The sequence below is a fragment of the Leopardus geoffroyi genome, chromosome C3 (assembly GCF_018350155.1).
Source record: "Leopardus geoffroyi isolate Oge1 chromosome C3, O.geoffroyi_Oge1_pat1.0, whole genome shotgun sequence".
Lineage (NCBI taxonomy): Eukaryota > Metazoa > Chordata > Mammalia > Carnivora > Felidae > Leopardus > Leopardus geoffroyi.
The window spans coordinates 100,671,459-100,694,599 of NC_059338.1; the positions used below are offsets into that span (position 1 = coordinate 100,671,459).

Consider the following 23,141-nt stretch of genomic DNA (forward strand, 5'->3'; position numbering starts at 1 on the left):
TCAATTTACTTTGTCCAGATTCAACAGAAGAATCACTGTGTATGGCAGTTATAGCCCTAGGAATTTCTTAAATAATAACACTTGAAATTACTCCTTGATCCATGGACTTCAGAACGGATGATGTATTAGCAGGCACGACAACAACATTAATCTCATTGTACGTCTCCATCAGAGCTCTTGGGGTGATGAGGTGCGTTGTCAGTGGGCAGTAATATTTTGAAAGGAGTTTTTTTTCCTGAGCAGTAGATCTCAACAGTGTGTTTAAAATATTCTGTAAACTATTTCGTAAACAGATGTGCTATCATCCAGGCTTTGTTGTTCATTTACAGAGCATAGGCAGAGTAGATTTAGCATAATTCTTTTTTTTTTTTTTTTTTTAATTTTTTTTTTCAACGTTTATTCATTTTTGGGACAGAGAGAGACAGAGCATGAACGGGGGAGGGACAGAGAGAGAGGGAGACACAGAATCGGAAACAGGCTCCAGGCTCTGAGCCATCAGCCCAGAGCCCGACGCGGGGCTCGAACTCACGGACCGCGAGATCGTGACCTGGCTGAAGTCGGATGCCTAACCGACTGCGCCACCCAGGCGCCCCTAAATTTAGCATAATTCTTAAGAGCCCTAGGATTTGGGGGATGGTAAATGAACCATTGGTTTCAACTTAAAGTCACCAGCTGCATTAGCCCCTAACAAGAGGGTCAGTCTGTCTGTCCTTTGAGGCTTTGAATCCAAGCATTGACTCCTCCTCTCTAGCTGTGTAAGTCCAAGGTGGCATCTTCTTCCAATATAAGGCTGTTTGGTCTACATTGAAAATCTATTGTTTGGTGTAGCCACGTTCATTAATTATCTTAGCTAGATCTTCTGGATAACTTGCTGCTTCACCTTGGGTACTTTTATGTTCTGGAGATAGCTTCCTTTCTTAAATTTCATGGCCAGCCTCCAGGAACTTCAATTTTTTTTTCCTTGGCCTTTCTTACTTCTCTCAGCCTTCATAGAACTGACAGGGAATGTTGTGCCTGTTTTGGTCTTTTTTCCAGACCACTAAAACTTTCTATCAGCAGTAAGGCTGTTGACTTCTTATCATTCATGTATTCACTGGAGTAGCACTTTTAATGTCCTGCAAGAACTTTTCCCTTTGCATTCACAACTTGGCTAACTGGCATAAGAGGCCTACCTTTCAGTCTGTGTCAGCTTTTGACATGCCGTCCCCACTAAACTTAATCATTTCTAGCTTTTGATTTTAGTTCAAATCATGCGACTCCTCCTTTCACTTGAACACTTAGAGGCCATTGTAGGGTTATTAATTGGCCTAATTTCTGTATTGTTGTGTCTCAGGGAATAGGGAGGCCTAAGGAGTGAGAAATGGGGAACAGCCATCACTAGAGCAGTCAGAACACACACATTTATGGGTTAAGTTTGCTGTCTTACGTGAGTTTCATGGTACTTCAAAACTGTTAACAGTAGTAACATCAATTATCACTGATTACAGATCACCGTAGCAAATATAACAATAGTGAAAAAGTTTGAAATCCTGTGAGAAGCACCAAAATGTGACACAAAGACATGAAGAAAGCAAATGCTGTTGGAACAATGTAACTAGTAGACTTGCTCTTTGCAGGGTTGCCACAGACCTTCAATTTTTAAAAAAATGTAGTATCTGTGAAGCTCAGTAAAATGAAATTCAATTAGAGGTATGCCTATATTCTTATTTTTGACTAAGGAGATATTGGAAAATTCAGTGAGAATCTTTAGTTGTCACACAGCATTAAGCATTTCTCAGTTTTCTCCTTTTTTCTTTCTCCTATTTCCTTCCAGCTTTACAGTTCAGCAGTTTATTCTTAATACTCATTCTTAAATTAGTTGTCCTACCTTTGTAAAAGACTGGAGTACTTTGGATATGCTAAATAGTTGGCCTCAGTCTTCAGTGAAAAGCAGGCAAGAGGACCCCATAGGTAAATGCTTAAGTTCATAGTTTTTGAAATACATAAAATTAGTAATTAAAAACCTGAAAGAAAATTGACCTAGAGTTGGTGGAACCCTAATTGGTTCTCTAGATTTAGACTGATGTTCCTAGGTAGGACCACTGGTCTTAATTACTGCCCAGAAACAAGGAAAGTATCTGGTTTTGTGCTAGAGGCATGAACGTGTTTAATGAAACAGAACTGAGGGTGAAATACTTATTTTCACTTTGTCTTTTTGAAATAGCACTTAGGATCCTATATATTTCCTTTTTTTTTTTTTTTTGGTCACTGAAAAATTATTAACATTTTGCTGTAGTCAGAGTTACTACTAATAATTTGTCATACTGGATTTTGTATTTTATTTTAAATTCTTTCTCACAATAGGTTTATATGCTATTTATGTTTTTTCCTAGGACTTTTATGGCTGTATTTTTTCTATTTAAATCCACCTAGGATTTATACTTGGGAATAGAGAATAAGGAAGACACTACCTTTTTTTCCCTAAATGGCCAGTCAACATGATTTATTGAAAAATTATCTTTTCTCCCACTAATTTGAAATGACACCCATATCACATTTTAAATTGTCATTTGTATATGGGACTTTTTCTGAATGCTTTAATCTGTTGTAATTATCTCTGGGTTCCTGAACAAGCACCAGATTGTTTCAAATAAGATTTGTAATGTGTTTTAGTATTCACTATACTCTGTGGAGTTGATAATTGCCATTTTCCTCCCATTTGCTTAGTTGTTTTTCTTAGTGTCTTTATCACTAATTACACTTCAGACTGCTTGTCAGTTTATAAATCTCTTCTCAAGACTAATTACTCTATCAGTTATATCTATGGGAAAAAGATCTGGACTTGTTGCTTTCTATGCCTGTTGCACATTTGTCTCCCTTTGTCCTTTGTTCTGAGGATTCCTTTAGTCTCCTGTAATAGAGCTCCAGTTTTATTATATTCCTTTTTTTCTTGATTTACTATCATATTTTGGTAAAGCATGTCCTTCAATAGCTTTATAAGGAAGGTTGTTTAGAGGTAAAATAGTCATATCTAAAAATGTCCATTTTACTCTCATATTTGAATAATGGTATTAGGCATGGTATTCTAGGTAGAAAACTACTTTATTCCAGAATTTTGAAGACTTTGTTCTGTCGCTTTCTGGAAGCTTTCTGCTCTAGAAGTCAGAAGCTATTTTTCTCTCTGATCTTTTACATATAGGTGTTTTGTTTCCCTCTCTAACAATTTGAAGGATTATTTTTCTTTGCTCCCATTGCTCTGAAATTTCACGGTGATATATCTTAGTGTAGGTTTATTTTAATTCTTCATACTGGACCCTTTTAATTTGGGAACTCATGCCCCAGTTCTGGGAAACTTTTTTTTTTTTTTTTTGCATTATTTCTTCAATGATTTATTTTCTTTTATTTTCACTGTTTATTCTTTCTGAAACTACTGTTGTTTGGATAGTGGATCTCCTGGACTAGACTTCTAATTTTTTTACCTTTTCTCTCCAATTTCCATACCTTTGTCTTTATGTTCTACACTCTGGGGAGATTTTCTCAACATCTTCTTCGAAACCTTCTGTAGGTAAAAAAAAACAAATCCATGATGTCACATCTTTCAGTTCTTATTTTATGGATGCAGTATCACAACAGTTTGTAATTTTTCAAAGGATATTGCTAGCCTTTTATTTTAGTGTTTTTATTGAGCTATAATTGATACATATAACATATTAGTTTCAACATCATGGACAACATAATGTATAACATAAGGATTTGATGTGAAATGGTCACCACAGTAAGTCTAGTTACCATCCATCACCACGCATAGTTGCAAAGATCTTTTTTGGTGATGGGAACTTTTAAGGTTTGCTCTCTTGGAAACTTTCAAATATACAGTGCAATATTATTAACAGTAGTCACTGTGCTATACATTACATCTCGTGAATTATTTTATTATTAGAAGTTCGTGCCATTTGACCCCTTTAACCAATTCACCTGTCCCTCCACCCATCACCACGTCTGGCAACCACCAATCTGTTCTCTGTATCAAGGCCTGTTTTTTTAATTTTTGTTTTGCTTTGTTTTGTTTTGTTTAAGATTCCAGGGGTGCCTGGGTAGCTCGGTCGGTTGAGCATCTGACTCCTGATTTTGGCACAGGTCATCTTCCCAGGGTTGTGGGATTGAGCCCCGCATTGGGCTCCATGCTGAGTGTGGAGCCTGCTTAAGATTCTCTCTCCTTCTCCCTCTCTCCCCAGTTTGCAATCTCTCTCTCTCTCTCTCTCTCTCTCTCTCTCTATCTATCTATCTATATATATATATATATATATTAAAAAAATTATAGGGGCGCCTGGGTGGCGCAGTCGGTTAAGCGTCCGACTTCAGCCAGGTCACGATCTCGCGGTCCGTGAGTTCGAGCCCCACATCGGGCTCTGGGCTGATGGCTCAGAGCCTGGAGTTCTGTGTCTCCCTCTCTCTCTGCCCCTCCCCCGTTCATGCTCTGTCTCTCTCTGTCCCAAAAATAAATAAACGTTGAAAAAAAATTAAAAAAAAATATAAATGAAAAGAAAGAATTTCCACATATGGAATCCACATATAAAGTGAGATCCTATAGTATTTGTCTTTCTCTGTCTTATTTCACTTAGCATGATGCCCTCAAGGTCATACATGCTGTTGCAAGTGGCAAGATTTTATTCTTTTTTATGGCTAATATTCATATAATATCTCCCATTTTCTTTATCCACTCACCCATCAATGGATACGTAATTTGATTCCATATCTTGGCTATTGTAAATTAGCTGTAGTGAACATGGGTGTACATAAATCTTTTTGAGTTAGTGTTTTGTTTCCTTTTGTTAAAACCCAGAAGTGGAATTACTTGCTCATATGGTAGTTGTATTTTTAATTGTTTGAGAAGTCTATGCTGTTTTCCATCCAGAATGTATCAGTTTACATTTCCACCAACAATGTACAAGTCTTCTCTTTTTTCCACATCCTTGCCAACACTTGTTATTTCTTGTCTTTGATAATAGCCATTCTAAGTGTGAGATGATATCTCATTGTAGGTTTGATTTGCATGTCATGTACCTGTTTGCCATCTGTATGTCTTCTTTGGGAAAATGTCTATTTAGGTCCTCTGCCCATTTTTTAGTTAAATTATTTGGTTTTTTGTTTGTTTGTTTTGTTTTTTGCTATTCAGTGGTAGTAATTCCTTATATATTTTGGATATTAACCCCATAGATATGTCATTTGCAATATCTTCTACCATTTGGTAGCTTACTCTTGCATTTTGTAGATGGGTTCTTTTGCTATGCAGACTTTTTAGTTTGATATAGTCCCACTTGTTTATTTTTGCTTCTGTTGTCTTTACTTTTGGTGTCAGATCAAAAAATCATTGCCGGGGCGCCTGGGTGGCCCAGTCGGTTAAGCGTCCGACTTCAGCTCAGGTCACGATCTCACGGTGCATGAGTCTGAGCCCCGCGTCAGGCTCTGGGCTGATGGCTCAGAGCCTGGAGCCTGTTTCCGATTCTGTGTCTCCCTCTCTCTCTGCCCCTCCCCCGTTCATGCTCTGTCTCTCTCTGTCTCAAAAATAAACGTTAAAAAAAAAAAAAAATCATTGCCAAGGCTGATGTCAAGGAGCTTACCACCTGTGTGTTCTTAGAGGAGTTTATAGTTTCAGGTCTTAGGTTCAGGTCTTTATTCAGTCTTTAATATATTTTGAGTTAATTTTGTTTATGGTGTAAGATAGTAGTCCATTTTCAATCTATTGCATGTGGTTGTCCATTTTCCCCAGCATCATTTATTGAAGAATATATAATCAAACAATATATAATTCTCCATTGTATATTCTTAGCTCCTTTGTCATAAATTAGTTGAACATCTATGCAAAGCTTTGTAACAATAGTTTGAAATTAGGAAGTGTTATGCTTCCAGCTTTGTAATTCTTGCTCAAGATCACTTTGGCTACTTAGGGTCTTTTGTGGTTCCATATGTATTTCTCATTTAACATATTCAATATGTTGTTGCATTACTTGAGAAAGGTGTGCTAGTCAACTTAAAGATATATATAAGGGACATTTACACAAATATTTAGATGTCAGCTTTAAGCTGCCAGATGAGGTTGAGAGTTTCTATAAAATCTGAATAATCTGGAAATTATTTTTGTGTTTAAAATCTAGATCAAATAGATACTTTTCTCAGAAATTCTGCATTTCGATATTTTGTCTTTTAGTGTATTGATAAACTGAGTTAATTTAAATAACACAAGGTAAGCATGGTATAGGATAGCTTAAGCCAACGTTTTGTTTTTTAAGCTTTAATAGGATTTATAGTTTTATTTTTAAAACTTAACTATTTTTGTATAAAATCACTGGACTATAAGAGTATTGTCAAGTTTTGAGGATTTCTTTCTATCAGTCATTTAATTTCTTTTACCCTGTATATTTTCCTGTTACTTAAAAGACACTGGACTGTTGCCATATTCTTTAATTCACTCTCAGAGTGATTGATTGGTAGCATAGATAACCTGAGATGCCATCAATAATTTATTAATACTTCTTGGACACTATTCAGGTTTTTCTTTGACTTGATGTAATACATAAAGGATCAACAAGCACAATGCAAAGCAGTAAATCCCCAGCGTAGGATTATGGGTCAGAGTTTGCAGATATTTGTGGGTCTTGATGCATGTTGCCGTATTGCCCCAGCCATGTTGGAATATGAGATAGAATATGGATGTAAAGAAAGAAAGGATGAAGAATTCTCTATGGAGTTATACAGAGTAGACTTTTCTGTCTTTTATGTTAAAATCTGACCTTAAATATTTCCTTAAATAAGAAGTCCCCAAACCTCCAGACTAGAATAGTAAACTCTTGTGCATCTCACATAGCTCTTTCTACTTTATTCATCTTTACACTTAAAATAGTTTATATATTTTGGGGATGAAGTTATTGTCCTCTACTCCCCAACCCCTGGCTTAAACTTTATAAAAGTGAGGAATAGACTGTATTTTCTTGTTAGCATCTAACAGTTCATATTTTGTTGAGTGAATGCCAAGGAAGGAAGATAATTGGTTTGGTTTGGCTGGCATGTAGTGTTCATGGGAGAGAATAATGGGAATTTGAAAGTGAGGTTGTAGCCGAATTGTATAGAACCATGAATGAGATATTTAGAAGTTTGGATTTTATTGTTTCGGTAAAAAGGACTGTGTTAAAGTTTTGAAAGGAATTTGGGAATAAACTGGTTAGTTAGCAATTATATAAAATAGATTAAGGAGAGACTGGAGAGGTAGAAGAGTTAAAAAAAACTAGGAAACACTAATAGAGCCTGAACTAGGGAAGTGACTAGTATAGGAGTCAGACAGTAAATTTTTATTAATTGTCTCCTGTAAACTGGGCATTGTGCTAATTGCTAGGTAGATAACAGTGAACAAAGAAACTTTGGTACATTCTCTTTGGTTGCATATACAGTGTATCATGAAAGCAGATACTCAACAACAGAAAGTTACACCTATTATGACTGCTCCAAAGAATATAGAGGGGCTATGAAATCAAAGATATAATACAGTTTACAGAGGTGTCGTGGAAGGCTTATGAGGGTACTGTTTTAGCTGAGACCTGTGTAACAGTTAAGTGAAGATGATGGATGACCCTTTTAAGCAGAAGGCACAGTATATGCAAAGGTCCTGAAGTGATTAAAAACCTGGCAAGTGTAATGAATAGAGAGGTTTAGTATGGTGGGTGGAAAGGAAAGTCTTTCAAGATGACAGTAGAGTGGTTAGATAAAAGGCAGTGGTTAAAGAGAGAATTCTAGGTCTTCTCAGTTAGATGTGACAGCATCTAGAGGAATCTAATAGATAACCTAGGCTTCAAGACCATGTTTCATTATAATTTTAGTTATTTAAACAGCCTCATAAATAGGTTATATATTATAATTTTAAAGCATCTTTACACTACCAACTCTACATAATTCATAGCTTACTGGGAATAATTTTTCTGCTCTTTAAAATAGAATATAGTAGTTTGGCCAAACCATAAGAGACTCTTAAAAACTGAGAATAAACTGAGGGTTGATGGGGGGTGGGAGGTCGGGGAGGGTGGGTGATGGTCATTGAGGAGGGCACCTGCTGGGATGAGCACTGGGTGTTGTATGGACCAATTTGACAATAAATTTCATGTTAAAAAAAATAAAATAGAATATAGTGATCTTAAACATTGGAATTTTAATATATTTAGTACAGTTTCTTTTGTGCTTTTCAGAGTAAAATGCTTTGGCCTCACTTTAATGAGTTATATTTGGGGGGATGCAGGAGGCATACGAAAGATAAATTGCTATAGGAGGTGATAAAATAATCAGTATGTTTTGGAAAATCTGTTCTTTACATTTAGAGTTGAGTTTTAGGTAAGAGTAGCAGACATTTGCTTACTATAGAAGTGTAGAGACAATGAAATTTACACATTTCTAAAACAAGTCAAGCACCAGCAGGAAACACAGGAGTTTATGGGAAACCACAGGAAACACCAGTTGCAGGAATTTTTACTAGTCAAAAACACACCTGCTTGTTTAAGTAAGTTGATGTAGTTCCCTATTTTTAGTAGCTTAAATAAAATTAGGGTTATTAGAGAACAGTGATAAAGAGAATAAAATGAAGTCCATGATATTGAATTAATAGTCATGGATTAATTGTTCTTTCTGCTTGCTGAGAATGTTGTATTTAGAGCAAAATCGATCACAGAAAGACAGAGAACAAAATTTTGACACATAAATCCAGGGAGTTTTATGGTGGTGTTTTTGCTCGTATTCATCAAGATGTTACTAGCTCCAAGCATATTTTAAGGATAAGTTTTTTTTTTTTTAAGTTTATTTATTTTGAGAGAGACAGAACGAGCTGAAGAGGGACACGGAGAGAGAGGGAGGGAGAGAGAGAGTCCCAAGTAGACTCTGCACTGTTAGCACAGAGCCCTACACGAGGCTCAGACTCCCAAACTGTGAGATCATGGCCTGAGCCGAAACCAAGAGATGCTTAACCGACGGAGGTATCCAGGCTCACCTTTATGGATAAATTTTAATTGTATATCTGCATAGATTTAGTTTGTACTTATTTTATTGATAACCTAACTTAAATTTTTCATTAAAGATTTTTTTAATGTTAATTTTTAGAGAGAGAGAGAGAGCGCGCAGGCAGGGATGGGGCAGATAGAGGGGGAGACACAGTCTGAAACAAGCTCCAAGCTCTGAACTGTCATCACAGACATGGGGCTTGAACTCAGAACAGCGAGATTGTGACCTGAGCTGAAGTTGGACGCTTAACCCATTAAGCCACCCAGGTGCCACATTAATTTTTACATTTTGAACGAACTTCTGTTAACTCTTTTTCAATAAATGTGTAACATGGGGATAGCATAGATAATATTATTCTCATAAGGGTATTTTTATAAATTAGGTTATTTGTATTGGAAAGTCTGGAATTACATAATGATATGATTGCCAGTGTCTTGACATCGGATCAGGAATTTTAGTTTATAATATTCTAAGGAAAGATTGTATTATTGGTACTCTAGTTCTTTTCATCAAACCAGTGATAACATTAGAGGGTCTGGCAAGTGTGTAATGTCTTCAATGAAGACTGATGAAAAGAGAACAGTTAATGTTTAAACATGCATATGTGAATACATTTATACTCTGTACTCTTTAATACTATATATGCATACTATTCCATCAGCTGAGTGGTTTACTTATGTACTGCCAAGGGGTGCTTTTATTAGTCCTGATAAATTGAGCTCTATAATGGTATCTTTTTTACCCCAGTCATCTCCCTAGCTCCCTTCTCTCTCTCTCTCTCTCTCTCTCTCTCTCTCTCTCTCTCTCTCCCTCCCTCCCTCCCTCCCTCCCTCTTTCTCCTCTTTGTCTTCCTCCCTCCTCCACCCTCCTCGTATTTTATGTATGTGTATCTTTCTCCTTCCTTTGAAATTCATTGGCTAACATTTAGGTTGTATAGTGTACAATTCCCAGAGTGCCCTCGGAGTTTAATGCAAACATATACACCAGACCTGAGTTTTAGTTACTTCGTTATATTATACTTATCACTGATGTTCCTTGTAGTAGGTTTAATTTGTATAATCATTATACATTATAAAACCTTTTTCTCTCTTAGAGCATTATTAATTGAGCACCTGCTAAGTGTAAGGTACTATTCTAGAAGCCAGAAAGATTTCTATAAATGTGAAATGTGGTCCTCTCCCCTCAAGGATCTTAACAGTCTGGTTGGTGGGATGGGGATAGGTCATACACAGTATTAGATAATTGCACAAACATGGAATAGTGCAATTATTAAGTCACAGTATTTAAGAGAGGTGATCCATAAATACCTGAAAGTCTCTATGCAGAGTGTGGTTCAAAGACTATGGACATGAAACCAAGGTTTTAGACTCCATTAACATTGTTTTTACTTTTTTCATTAGCATGTTGGCAGACAAACTGAACATGACTCCAGAAGAAGCTGAAAGGTGGATCGTAAATTTGATTAGAAATGCAAGACTGGATGCCAAGATTGATTCTAAATTAGTGAGTATTATGTTAGTTATGCTACATCTTGATATAAGTTGCTGATTATTTTATGCTTTTTTGGGAATTTTTCATTAAGGACATTTTGTTCTATTCTGTTAGAATTTTTGCTTTGTTTTAAGGCAACAGCAACCACCTGTTTTTTTTGTTGCTGGAGTTATATTGTCATCTCTGTACGGTGCATAAAAATGTGTGCAACAGTCAGGTAGTGTTGTGATGTCATGCTCATGACTTACTGGGAAACTTGGTTGTAATATTACAGGATCAATTTCCCTCTGTCTTATTTTAGGGTCATGTGGTTATGGGTAACAATGCAGTCTCACCCTATCAGCAAGTGATTGAAAAGACCAAAAGCCTTTCATTTAGAAGCCAGATGTTGGCCATGAATATTGAGAAGAAACTTAATCAGAATAGTAGGTCTGAGGTAAGAACCACATATTTTCTATTCAGTCTCGAATTTAGCAAGAATATAACATCATTATTACATCTTACATGTGTGGTTTAGTATTGATCTTTAAAAAATTGATTTTATCTGTCATATTTAACTATGTCAAAAAATACATATAGCCCTTCTTTTGGTAAAGATCCTACATATTAGATATTAAACTTGAACAGCCATGTAATTTTGGAATCCCAAACCAGCTTTAATGCTTCTTAGCTGTTACGATTATGTGTAACTGAAGGGTAGGAAGTTATTATTTTTAGGAAGTACAACTGCTTCCTAAAATAGATGGAACATTCAGAGACCTCATGTGATTGAAATTTTAACAGAATGTTTGTATCCTTTGAGTAGTTTTTCAAAGAAGAGAAGGAAGAATTGGGAAATTATTCATGACTGTTCCAGCCACGTCTAGAATAACTCAACCTAAAAAGATAACTTTTATATGATGTTATTTTCTGTATGCTTAAAGATCAATTTGTATTGACTTTTGTTATAATGTTGGTGATACTGTCATTGTTATACTTTATAATTGGTCAAAAACTGTTCCAGATGATATTTTGACTTGTTTTTTATTGTTGTAAGTGGCATAATTTAGAAATTGCAGAGGTCATTAAAATCTTAGAGAGGGGTTTGGGCAGGAGTACTGAAAGGAAATGCTAGTATCACTTTGTAAGTTAGCTTTTTCAGAAAGTACTTTCTTCTAACTCTGTCAATTTCCCTTTGCATGTTTTAGGCTCCTAACTGGGCAACTCAGGACTCTGGCTTCTACTGAAGAAGTGTATAAAGACAAGATGAAAAAACTATAAAAATGAAATAATAAATCATTATATAAAGGATGACATGCATTTTAGAAACAATATTGTGTATAAATTTGGGGGAATTTGAATAAAATTGGCTGTGTTTCATTTTATCTTGTGAATTTCCTTGTGTATAGATGTGTGTATTTTTTTAACTTTTCATTTTGGAATAATTATAGATTCACAGAAAATTGTGAAAATAGTTACAGAGAGGTCTCTTGTAGCCTAAACCTAGTTCACCCCAATTTTTTCATTTATGTTGCTATGATGCATTACCGCAACCAGGATATAGACATAGGTACAATGTGTGTAAATAGCTCTATGCCATTTCATCACTTCTGTAGATTTGTATAGCCTTCAGTGTAGTCAAGATAAAGTACTATCTTCTTTTCTCTGCCATCATAGTGTGTTGGGTTGACTGTTCCTGGCCAAGAAACAAAAGCAGAATCACCCCATTCCCAAATGGATTCAGATGGAAACTAGTAATAAAATCAGGCACAACTCCCAATAGGCGGCGTTGGAGAAGAACCAGGCTGGGTCTATAAGGGATTGTATATGGGATGGCACACATATTTATGCTGCATGAAGGTCATGTGCTTGTATCCTATCACTCTGTAAACATCACTACTACCTGAACAATAGATATGCTTTATTGGGGAAATGATTTTTCTGTTACTAGGCTTTTGCACCACTGGGTTGGTGAGAACTTTTTTATATGAAAAAAAAAAGACAAAAACAAAATATAAAGAACTATCATCATGAACTTCTCCCTCATGCTATTCCCTTCATGTGTATACCTACCTCTGCCAGCTCTACCCTTAGAAACCACTAATCTGTCCTCCATCTCTGTTATTTTATCATTATGAGAATATTCTAGAAATGGAGTTCTTCAACATACACAAGGATAAAAGATACGTGCATATTGGCTTTTTATTTGGCTTCTGATCAGGTCACCCTCAGCCTGCAGTTAAGTTTAAAGAATATGGGCCAGATTTGACCCATGTGCTATTGTTTAGACCTCTGGTTTATGGTATTGGTTCTTCTAAACTGTAGCCCAAAGGTGCTCAAGAGAGGGGGAGGATTGCTGGTTAGGATAGCCCAAATACTAATACTAATTTTTTATTCATCTTTTGCCAGTGTTCTGAAAATGCCAACTTTAAAGGATCATCTCTAGTACAAACTGGGCAAAGTTCATAAAGTACCAAAAAGTGGCATTTCAGGAACTAGATTGAAACAGGTCCTTACCTTGTGTGTAGGAGCTAATTCCATGAATCAGAAGTACAGATCGCTAAAAACTAGAGATAGTTACACAAAACTATGTAAAATTACATATGTTACTCAAGTTAGATGTTAAGATGACTTTCCCTCTTCACAAGTGACTCAAGGGCAAAAAGAAATCTCATTAATGACTTTTTATCTTAAGACTAGCTCAACCAAACCAGATTAATGGCAAGGATTTCTAGGTGATTACCTAGCAGCTAAAAGCAAGTTGTTTAATGTGCTTTAGTGGACCAGTAACACAGGGAGGAAAGATGGGAAGCTATTTGCTTTGTATCAGGCATTTTCACACATATGTAGAGAAGCAAAGCTAACATTTGAGTGCCTCACAATGCCTGGAAACACTGAAATTTTGGTGCTAATATTTGTATATTATTGATGAGGAAACAGATGGTTACTCAAAGTCACACCTATTAAATGTTAAAGCAACTAATTGAAAAGCTTTTTCAGTTATACCCCAGTGCCCTTTCTTATATCATTATTGCCTTAAATTTATAAAGGGTTAAGGGGTATATGTTCAGTAGGTTGCAAAGGAGGATCTTGATCCACAAAACTGTTCAAGTCTCTTGGCACCATTACCTTCAAATGAGAGCAAAGGATATTCTATTTTTCTACTAGTATAATCATTGAATTCTAGTGACCCCACCAAAAAAATCTATTTGGAATAGACAAGTGATGAACAGACAGATGATGAACATCCCTTTGATTTTTTTCTATTTATGGTTTGCTCCTTCAAGGTTATCCATTATATGAATAATTAATGTTCACTTTTCCTATCACTTTTTGCTTTTCACATATTGCTGCCCTTTGAACTTGAAAGATGATGCCACTATAGATTACTAGTATCGGAAAAAAAAAACTGTAATGGCCATTTTTACACATTACCAACATTTGTTCACTGTTAAAATGTATTTTTGAAGCTTGCATAAAAAACTTATCTGGTTCTGGATTTAACCTTAACGTTTAATAACAGGTAAACTGTACCAGTAAAGATGGTGAGCACAAATAATGTACTGATTAACTTTCTTTTTTGTGCCCTGTACTTTCATTTGTTTCCACTTAGTAGACCTTCCTATGTGTCAGCAACTTTTACAGGTACTGGGAACACATTAAAGAACAAGAGTTCATGAAGCTTATATTAAGTAAGTAGTTGCTTGTGTATTTTTTTTTAAAGTTTCTATGTATTCACAAGCATATGTGTTTTTGGTTTTTAAAATATATATATAGAAGCTAAAAAAAATAAAATCAATGCCCATTTACACAATACCTCCTACTTGGTACTCAGCTTAAAAAATAGAATGGTCCTAGTAACTTTGAAGAGCTTGTGGGCCCCTCATTAATTGTATTTTCCTCTTTGCCCTGGAGAAGCAACCACTACCATGACTTTTGTGTTAATAATTCCTTTGTTTTTCTGCATGGTTTTATCATACACACACAGACACACACACACACATTCCTAACAAAATGTTTTTGCATGTTTTTGACATGTACTTAATTGAAATCATACTTCATAATCTATTGCTTGCTTTTCCCAGCACTGAAATTCATCTATGTGGATATATTCACATTGGTGTATTCAGCTATAATTCATTCTTTGTCACTGCTTTATAGTATTCTATTGTCAAATATACCATATTTAATTCATCCCAGTGTTGATGAACACATTGCATTTCCAGGTTCTTGTTTTAGCTAGAGTATTCAGAACCAGTCTGAAAATTGTGTCTTTTAACTGGTGAGTTAAATCCATTTCCTTTTATTATGATTACTAATCTATGTGGGTTTATTGCTACCATCTTTTTTCTTTTAATTTTTTAAAATGTTTATTTATTATTGAGAGACAGAGACACAGCATGAGCATGGAAGGGTCAGAGAGAGGAGACACAGAATCCGAAGCAGTCTCCAGGCTCTGAGCCGTCGGCACAGAGCCCGACATGGGGCTCGAACTCACGTACTGTGAGATACGACCTGAGCCAAAGTCGGACGCCCAACCGACTGAGCCACCCAGGCTCCCCATGTTTTTTAACTTAGTGTCCTAAAATTATCTCTGTTCCTCCCCAACAATATAAGGAAGATATTATGCCAGTGATCTTCCTCCCCACTTAATTTTGCCCATATTCTGTTCTTTTTATTGTACTTTACAAATCAGACATTATTTTATACAATAATGCCCTTTTTCTTGTTCATTCCTTTTGTAATGAGACTTTCGTCAGGTTGCTTTTAGGATCTTTCATTAGTGTTCTACAGTTTCACTATGATGTGTCTAAGTGTGTATTTTATTTATACTGGTTGAGATTCATTGGCCTTCTGATTCTGAAATGGCTTTTGTCTTGCATTAGTTCTAGAAAATTATCTTTTTGGATAATTCTTCCTGGTTCATTGGTTGTTGTTGGTTGGGTTTTTTTTTTTTTTTTTTTTTTTTTTTTTTAGTTTCCCAAGAAAACCTCCCTCCCTTTCATAGTTTTGATCTCTGCCACCTGTGCTGCATTGCATTTTGCCTAATTTCCTCAGATCTTTCTTCCAGTTTGTTAATGATCTGGTCAACTGTGTCTAATTTGCTCTTAAACCTCCATTGAGTTTCTTCTTTCAATTATTTTTCTTTTCATCTTTGATGATTTATTTTTCTTTTACCATTTTTCAATGCCAACTTGTATTCTTTAAACTTATTTTATATTCTATTTTGAATCCATCTACTTCTGTGCCACCACCATTCTTGCCCAGGTTAGTATCCATCATTTAGTCAATATAGTATCTTCTGAATTATTCTCCCTATAACTATGCTTGACCCCCATTCCCACCTGTTTTCCAAATTACAGAGAAATCTTTTCAAGTTGAAATCTGATCATTTTTGTCCCCTACTTAAAACCTGTCCATGGCTCCCTATTGTTCTTAGAGTAAAGACTGAATTCTTAACATGGCTGTAATTATCTGCTATCTTCTTCTTGTATCAACCTCATGTTATGCCACCCTCCAACTACACTGGCCTCTCAGGCCTTCAAGCTATTTTGACTACTGCAGAATAAGAAAAATACTTTACATCATGATTCTTTACTATAAAAATAATACATATATTTGACTGATGGAAGTTTTATAAACAATACCCATCCTTAGTATATGTAATGATCTCTATTTTTTTTATTGTTTTTGTAATAGTTACTATGTCCCATAAATTAATTTCATTATGTACCAGTTGGATTATGGACATTTGAAGAATACTGCTCTAAAGAGCAAAAAATCCTTCCTATGGTTTGACTTTTGTAATATTGTTCCCTCTGCCTGGGAATGAATTTTCTCTTCCTCTAACCCCCACTTCCCATGCACACATGTATTTCTAGTTTGTATTTTATTTATCCTCCAGAACTCAAATATCAAGGAAAACTTGACATTTCCTTTCTGTAGGAAACTTTTTCTTACCCCTAGACTAGGCTAGATAGTTATCCGACTTGAAATTACACTGTTATTACTTTATAAATTTTATAATTAGTTGATTAATGTCTTAGACTGTCATTTTCATTTGTTTATGGATGATATCTGTCTTACTCATTACTGAATCCCCAATGCCTGGCTCATGTTAAACCTTTGATAAGTTATTGAATAAATGGAACAAATGAATGAATGAATCGTGTTTGGAATGGCATAATGGAAAAAAACAATGTGGACTTAAAAATAAACATACCTATCAAAAATCTTTAATTTTCATTCTATTGGGTGAGCTTAAACAAAATCATGGATTTCTTATTCACTGATTTCCTAGTCGTTCTAATGGCAATATTAGCTGCTTTGTGTGGCTGGTTACTGGAGATAAAAAGACTCCCACATCCTTTTTTTTTTTTTTTTTTTTTTTTTTTTTTTTTAACATGAATATACAGTTGATGTCTGAGACAGACACACAAACATAATACTATATGGTAAGTGCAGTTGTATGTGAAAACAGGTTACACTCAGGAAGTATGTAAGTAAGTAAGATACTTTTTTAAATGGTTAAGGTCAACTGAAGACTTGCAAAAGTCACCATTAACTACAATTTATGAAATATTTCAAAACTTATCTTTCTCTTGGTCTTGGCTCTTTCTTGGCAATGATGGAAATAAAAAGAGAGAGAGATATACTAATGGTCTCAGATGTTTTGCTTCCTCTCTACTACCCATTGGTTAGGAAAATAGCTGGACAGCATATAAAACTGTTGATTTCCAAATTCACAATATTGTGAACTCATGTTGTTTGCCAGCCTATTGTTGATCTTCACATATGACCCCTGTTTTCTTTTCTAGCTGGTAGATGTGTGGACAAAGGAAGAGGTACAGGTATCTTTCGAGTATCCTAAAGAGGTCATGTGGGAAGTAAATGTGCTTCCAGTACCACTGCTAACACAGGAGCAATCCCAAATCGGATTCACCTCTGCAGTAAAAAGGTCAGAAGTAAAATACTAAGCATAATGACCATCAGTAAGAAAAGTAATCAAGGCCAGAGCCAAACAATCTGCTAGAGTGAAATGTTTAAAACTTTCAATGAGACTTTAATTAGATTCTTAGAAAATAGCCTGCTTTGAAACTGTTTTGTGTGTCTTCCATGAATAATTTACTCCCATGCATTTTAAATTATCTTAGAGATCAAGCCATTCTCTGGAAAAGTGTTAATTTTCTGGAGAGGTAGCACAAACACTGTTATGTTTTGTTAATTTTTCATCTCATGTATTTAATAAACTGTTTGACTCTTAGAATCTGCAAGAAATAACATTAACCTAAGGCATCTCCTATTTTGGTTCTGAAACTCTGACTTTTAGTCATTTAGTCTGTTGGGATTGGGAGAACAATGTCAGACTGATCCATTTGTTTTTAAGTGTTGTGAGGACAATTGAGGGGTAAGGAGAAGTTACTATTTTGAACTGGGAAGCAGCTTGGGCACTTATGCACAACTCCAGGTGAATAAACTAAGTGTGCCTATATGTAAGCCTGATTGCCTAAAGGTATACATCTAAGATTCCATATTGATCAGTGCTAGACTGCAGCTGTTTGAGGACCAGAGGCATGGTTTATTCAGAGTGGCATGGAAGGAAAATTGGATCACAGAAAGACATTCTTATTTAAACAGGACTTGAAATCTGGCAGTTCTCCTAGGGGAATAAAATACTATTGGATTACACTTATTTGTGGGCATTTTTTCTTGCCTTCTACATTGCCCTTTAAGCATAATAACCATGATATATATTCATCTTTGTATTCCCCAAACAGTAAGCATGATAATACTGTAGAGATTTACTCCTTCACTACCCATTCATTCATTCAGGTACACAGGTGATGTTTAGGAAATACTGAAGCAGTAGTCTAGCCAAGAGGGCATTGCTCTGAGTCTCTCTGGTCGCTATACTTAGGGACTATGCAGCTTTTCACTTCATTTTAAAGACAAATGGTCTGCATAGAGAGGAAGCACATGATTAGCTTTGTATCTTTGTTCAGTTAGCTAATCGGGCCAGAGCTGTTGGTCCATCTGTGCATAAGCCAGTTAGTGTTTCTCTGTTCTTAGCCACAGATTGCACCTTGAACCTTTGCCAGCTGTTTCCTAAGTGCATGCCATTGGATGTGAGGGGGACCTGAAAAGAATACAGATAGATCAGCTTAAAATCATCACAGCTTTTAAAAACAAAACAAACAAAGCATGAAGCATGAATCCCATAATGGTAGATGAGAAGTTTTGTCTTGGTACATTCAAAGATCAGCTGCCGTATGTGCTGCAGTGTAAACACTACATGATAGGGACAAAATTTAAGAAGCTGTGACAAAAAAGTATTAGAACTTTTATAATCCTTTTTTATTTAAAAAATTGAATTTCTGCTGCAAGTTACTATAACTAGTCCTAGAAAATATTGGGCAGAATGTGGATGGTCTCATTGGTTCAGAAATCGCCCAGAGCTCTACATGACCAGTATAGTATGCCTCATGATTTCATAGATGACGTGATTCGACAACATTCTTGGTTATCTAGTAATAACTCCCTTGCCACTGGGCTTGGGGCCTTGTTCTTTGAAGATCTGTAGACTCAAATGAGGTTTCACCTATAATCAATAAAAATGTCTCTTATTTGCTTCATATTTTTGCTTTTACTTAACAATCATGCACATTATTTCAAGTGAGTCTCAAAACAACCTTGTAAGTTAAACATTATTCTTCAGGTTTACCATCTGATCATCTGGCAAACTCTTCTTGTCTGACATTAGTGACTGATGGAACTCAGGGAAGAATAGTTTACTATAAAAAATTGACTAAAAAAAGTATAATCCCATACTGACAAAATTATCACTTTTATAAGATGCTACATTCTCTTATTAGGAAACAATCAACTTTTAGGTGAAATATCATTCACCAAAATTTAAAAAAATTACTGAAATAGTTTGTTCACTTTGAGAGCATCGAAAGAAAATAAAAGTGAAAGAACTCTCTTTGGCATCTCTGGATATTTGAACAGACAACAAGGAAGAACTGTAGTTTTTTTTTTTTTTTTTTTAAGCTAAATTATCCTAAGAACACTCTGCTCCAACATAGGAATGCCAGTGGAATAAGAGATGGTAACACAAGATGCACCAGGAGACTCGAGGTTTTGTGTGTTTGAAACTTATATTCTACTATAATGACTAAATTGTAGAGAAGCAAAACTAATGTGTGTGTGTGTGTGTTTAAATTTGCCCAATGTTTTTTTGGTTCTGTCTTCTAGGAGCAGACAAACTTCTTTTGTTTTTTTGTTTGTTTGCTTGTTTGTTTTTAAAAGGTCACTTCAATTTTATAGAACAGTATAAGACAAGGACAATTAAAAAGTTATACTACATTAGAACAATATATTTTGCTCAACATAGAAATGCCAAAGTCTCATAAAGGTGTATGTGATATGCAGTGTTTTCTTTCACATAATTTATTTAAATTGGTAGGACTTTTTTTTTTTTGTCTTTCAACTTTTAATTTCACTATAAACAAAAGTGAAGTAAATACAATGGTTGTTATCAACTGAATACCAGATGAAATCTTGGCATTTAAAAGAACATAGATCTCTTCTTACAAACTTGCTTTTGATTTTAATTCAAGAATAATTATGCTGGATTCTGATGTATGACTGGACAGAAAAAAAAAAAACATGTGGTTGTGTGTTTTGGCATATGTTCTTCCAGCTTTTTCAGTGATCGACATGATAACCAACAAAGAGAATTTACTTTGAAAGTCCTTTTTCTGTGCAATATTCTAATCATCACCAAAGAATAATTACAACACCTATTGGTTACTTTTACTTGAAGACCTTATGTATATATACATATCAATGACTTTATCTTTTTTAAGTTTTTTTTTTTTGAGGGGGGGCCAGAGAGAGAATACCAAGCAGGCCCCACACTGTCAGTGCGGAGCCCAACAGGGAACTCAATCCCAGGAACCATGAGATCATGACCTGAGCAGAAATCATGAGTCAGACGCTTACCCAGCTGAACCACCCAGGCACCCCATATGTCAGTAGCTTTAAGTGGTGGAGAATAGGGATGTGGAATTCAGAGGAATAAACTTTTGGAACAGATACCTGCATAATATAATGCTTTTTTCCAGCTCCATGGCTGCTAACAGAAAAAAAATTTGGGTAAAGTAAGAATGAAATAAGTAAAAATATAATGTTTTTATAACAGATTTTTTTTTCCATCATTCATGTTTATAGCTTGCTCCTGAGAGTGGACTTAAACCTATAAACCATAGTTTTAGCATATATCATTACCATAAAGGAAAAGAATGTGCATGCTCACACACACACACACACACACACAGAGGAAGCCTAGATTTTAGTATCAAATAGAAGTGAATGTTATGCAATCAACAAAACACTGTTGTGCAATAATTAAAGAATTTTTAAACTGAAGATTAAATTGGAATGTTGTTATAAACATAAGGGAAATGGCCAACATTTTTCTTTGTATCAAAAGAAAACTCATTTCTAAAAATAAGCACCCTCTTTGTGATGACCCTTTAAAATAGTTTTAAGTGATTCCAATCACAGATGAGCTTTTGGGTCTGTAGCACTTTGCTGTAAGTGGTTTACTCTTTGATCCTGCAGGCTTTAATCAGGTGTGTGTCTAGAAGAAAGCATCGGCATAGCAATATCACCAGCTAGACTCTCCACAGCTCTCTAAAGTGAACATGGCAAGACTAAAACATTCTGCTGAGTCCTGAAAGGCTTCCTTTGGTATATATATTTAAGAAGGTATTGGTTAAAGCCATTCCCTATTGCTAAACTTTATGTTATCAAATTGAGGAAAATATGGACCTTTCTAAAGTTACCAAATTAAAAAAATCACCTTGATGGAAAACAAGGAAGGTTTTTTTTTTTTTTTTCTCTTTCATGTTGCATTTTTAAGTAAAATGAAACAGAAATCAGATTTAAATAAAAGGAATGATTGAGAATGTTGGCTAGTCTTTGAAATGTTGTTATTGACCTTAGTGTTCAATTCCTTTATCATGTGAAATTGATTTAGTGTAATCGAAATGTTCCAATTTTCTTTACTTAGAGTGTCTTGGATATTGCCTTCAGAAATGCAAAAATCAAAGAATTACTGTCCTGTTTATTCCACCTCCCATCCCCACTCAAATCCATACTTCTTATCACTACTGATTCTGTAACTTAGACCCCAAACCTTCATATTTTCTTCCCTGTCCTTTTGCTCCCCTAATCGAAACAATTTCCCTCTTAATAATAACTTAGTGGTTAAGCACTAGGTTTGAGTCCTTTGCCAGTTAATAAATTTTTATGGCCTTGGGCAAGTTACTTAACCTCTCTAAAGACTTTTTCTAGTACTTATTTTGTAGGTTTATGGGATTAAATGAAACAAATTCATGTAAACAACACAGTGCCTGCACTCAATACGTGTTAGCTACCACTCACTCTTCCCCTCTTTTTAAAAAATTAGTTAATTAATTATTTGTTATTTTGAGACAGCATGCAAGAATGCACAGGAGGGGCAGAGAGAGGGAAAGAGAGAATCCCAAGCAGGTTCTGCACTGTGATCATGACCTGAGTCAAAATAAAAAGTTGGAGGTTTAACCAACTGAGCCACCCAGCCACCCCCTACTCTTCCCCTCTTGTCCCTTCCTTTCCTTACCCTCCCTTGCCTCCTCTCCCCATCCTCCTTTCTTCTGCTTCCCTACATCCCTCTGCCTTTCTTCCTCCTCTTTGAGTGAATGCTTAGCACAGGGTAAGCACTCAACAAAATGATAGTCTTCATTGTTGTCTCCATGAATCAAGCCTTCATCATTTCTCCCCTGGAAAACTGAATTTAGTTCATTGGTCCTCATTCCCTATTTATATATCCTTCACAGAAAAGTTGTATATCTTTAATTTGAATTTGTGAAAGTATAGTTTTTAAATCAAATCATGTATTTAGGATTAGAAAGTGAAATATTGTAAAAACCACTGTTAGTAACTATTATGCTTTTGCTTTCTGATTGTATTTGTCTTCATATAGATGCTTCCTATAGTCACTGTCTTCATATAGACTTGTTTTGAAGATTTTAAAATTACTTTGAGAATATATATAGACTGTTTTGCTTAAGAAGACTACTATGTACCAGGCAATATGACTTAAATGCTTTGCATACATTATCCTATTTAATTCTCAGTAACCTATGAGATGTTTAATATTATTACCACCTATTTTACAAAGAAGAAATCAAACCAAGAGTTATGCTCAAGGTCATACAGCTATAAACAGTAGAGAAGACTTTGAACCTAGATGGTCTGATTCCAAAGACTATGCTCCTAAACACTAGTTTATACTGCCCCCCTGCTTCTAGGAATAATTAAATAATTTAGCCAAGTGTGTCCTTTACTTAGAATTTTCTGAGCACTTGAGTTAAAATGAAGAACAATTTCTGGAAATTCACCTTTTAAAAGGAAAAGTAAATTATTTTCTAATAAGTACTGAAAACTAAGTCTGAAAATAAATCTTACCATTGACTTTTCATCTTTTTTTTGTGGCTAGTCAATAAGGTTTTCTCATTTGTTAATTGTCTGAAAAAAGGAAATGTGTCTGAAGGATGACATGTGAACTGAAGAGACAAAATCATGACCCTATGAAAAATAGCTGAAGG

General features: G+C 35.3%; 1 protein-coding gene and 1 long non-coding RNA gene across 4 annotated transcripts in view; both read left to right on the forward strand.

The window, feature by feature from the left end:
• The window catches only part of EIF3E (eukaryotic translation initiation factor 3 subunit E), a 55,491-nt gene extending 43,621 nt beyond the window's left edge, over positions 1-11,870 (forward strand). For all 3 annotated transcript variants that reach the window (XM_045453896.1, XM_045453897.1, XM_045453898.1), the window contains 3 exons: positions 10,416-10,518; positions 10,808-10,942; positions 11,694-11,870. In XM_045453896.1, coding sequence (XP_045309852.1) covers positions 10,416-10,518; positions 10,808-10,942; positions 11,694-11,732 — 277 coding nt within the window. In that variant the 3' untranslated portion in view covers positions 11,733-11,870. The remainder of the gene's footprint in view (positions 1-10,415; positions 10,519-10,807; positions 10,943-11,693) is intronic.
• A 3,348-nt stretch (positions 11,871-15,218) lies between these two features.
• Positions 15,219-22,832, forward strand: LOC123585593. The gene is made up of 3 exons (XR_006706302.1): positions 15,219-15,753; positions 17,304-17,443; positions 21,112-22,832. It is a non-coding gene; the product is annotated as an uncharacterized LOC123585593 (long non-coding RNA).
• Positions 22,833-23,141: the final 309 nt, after the last annotated feature.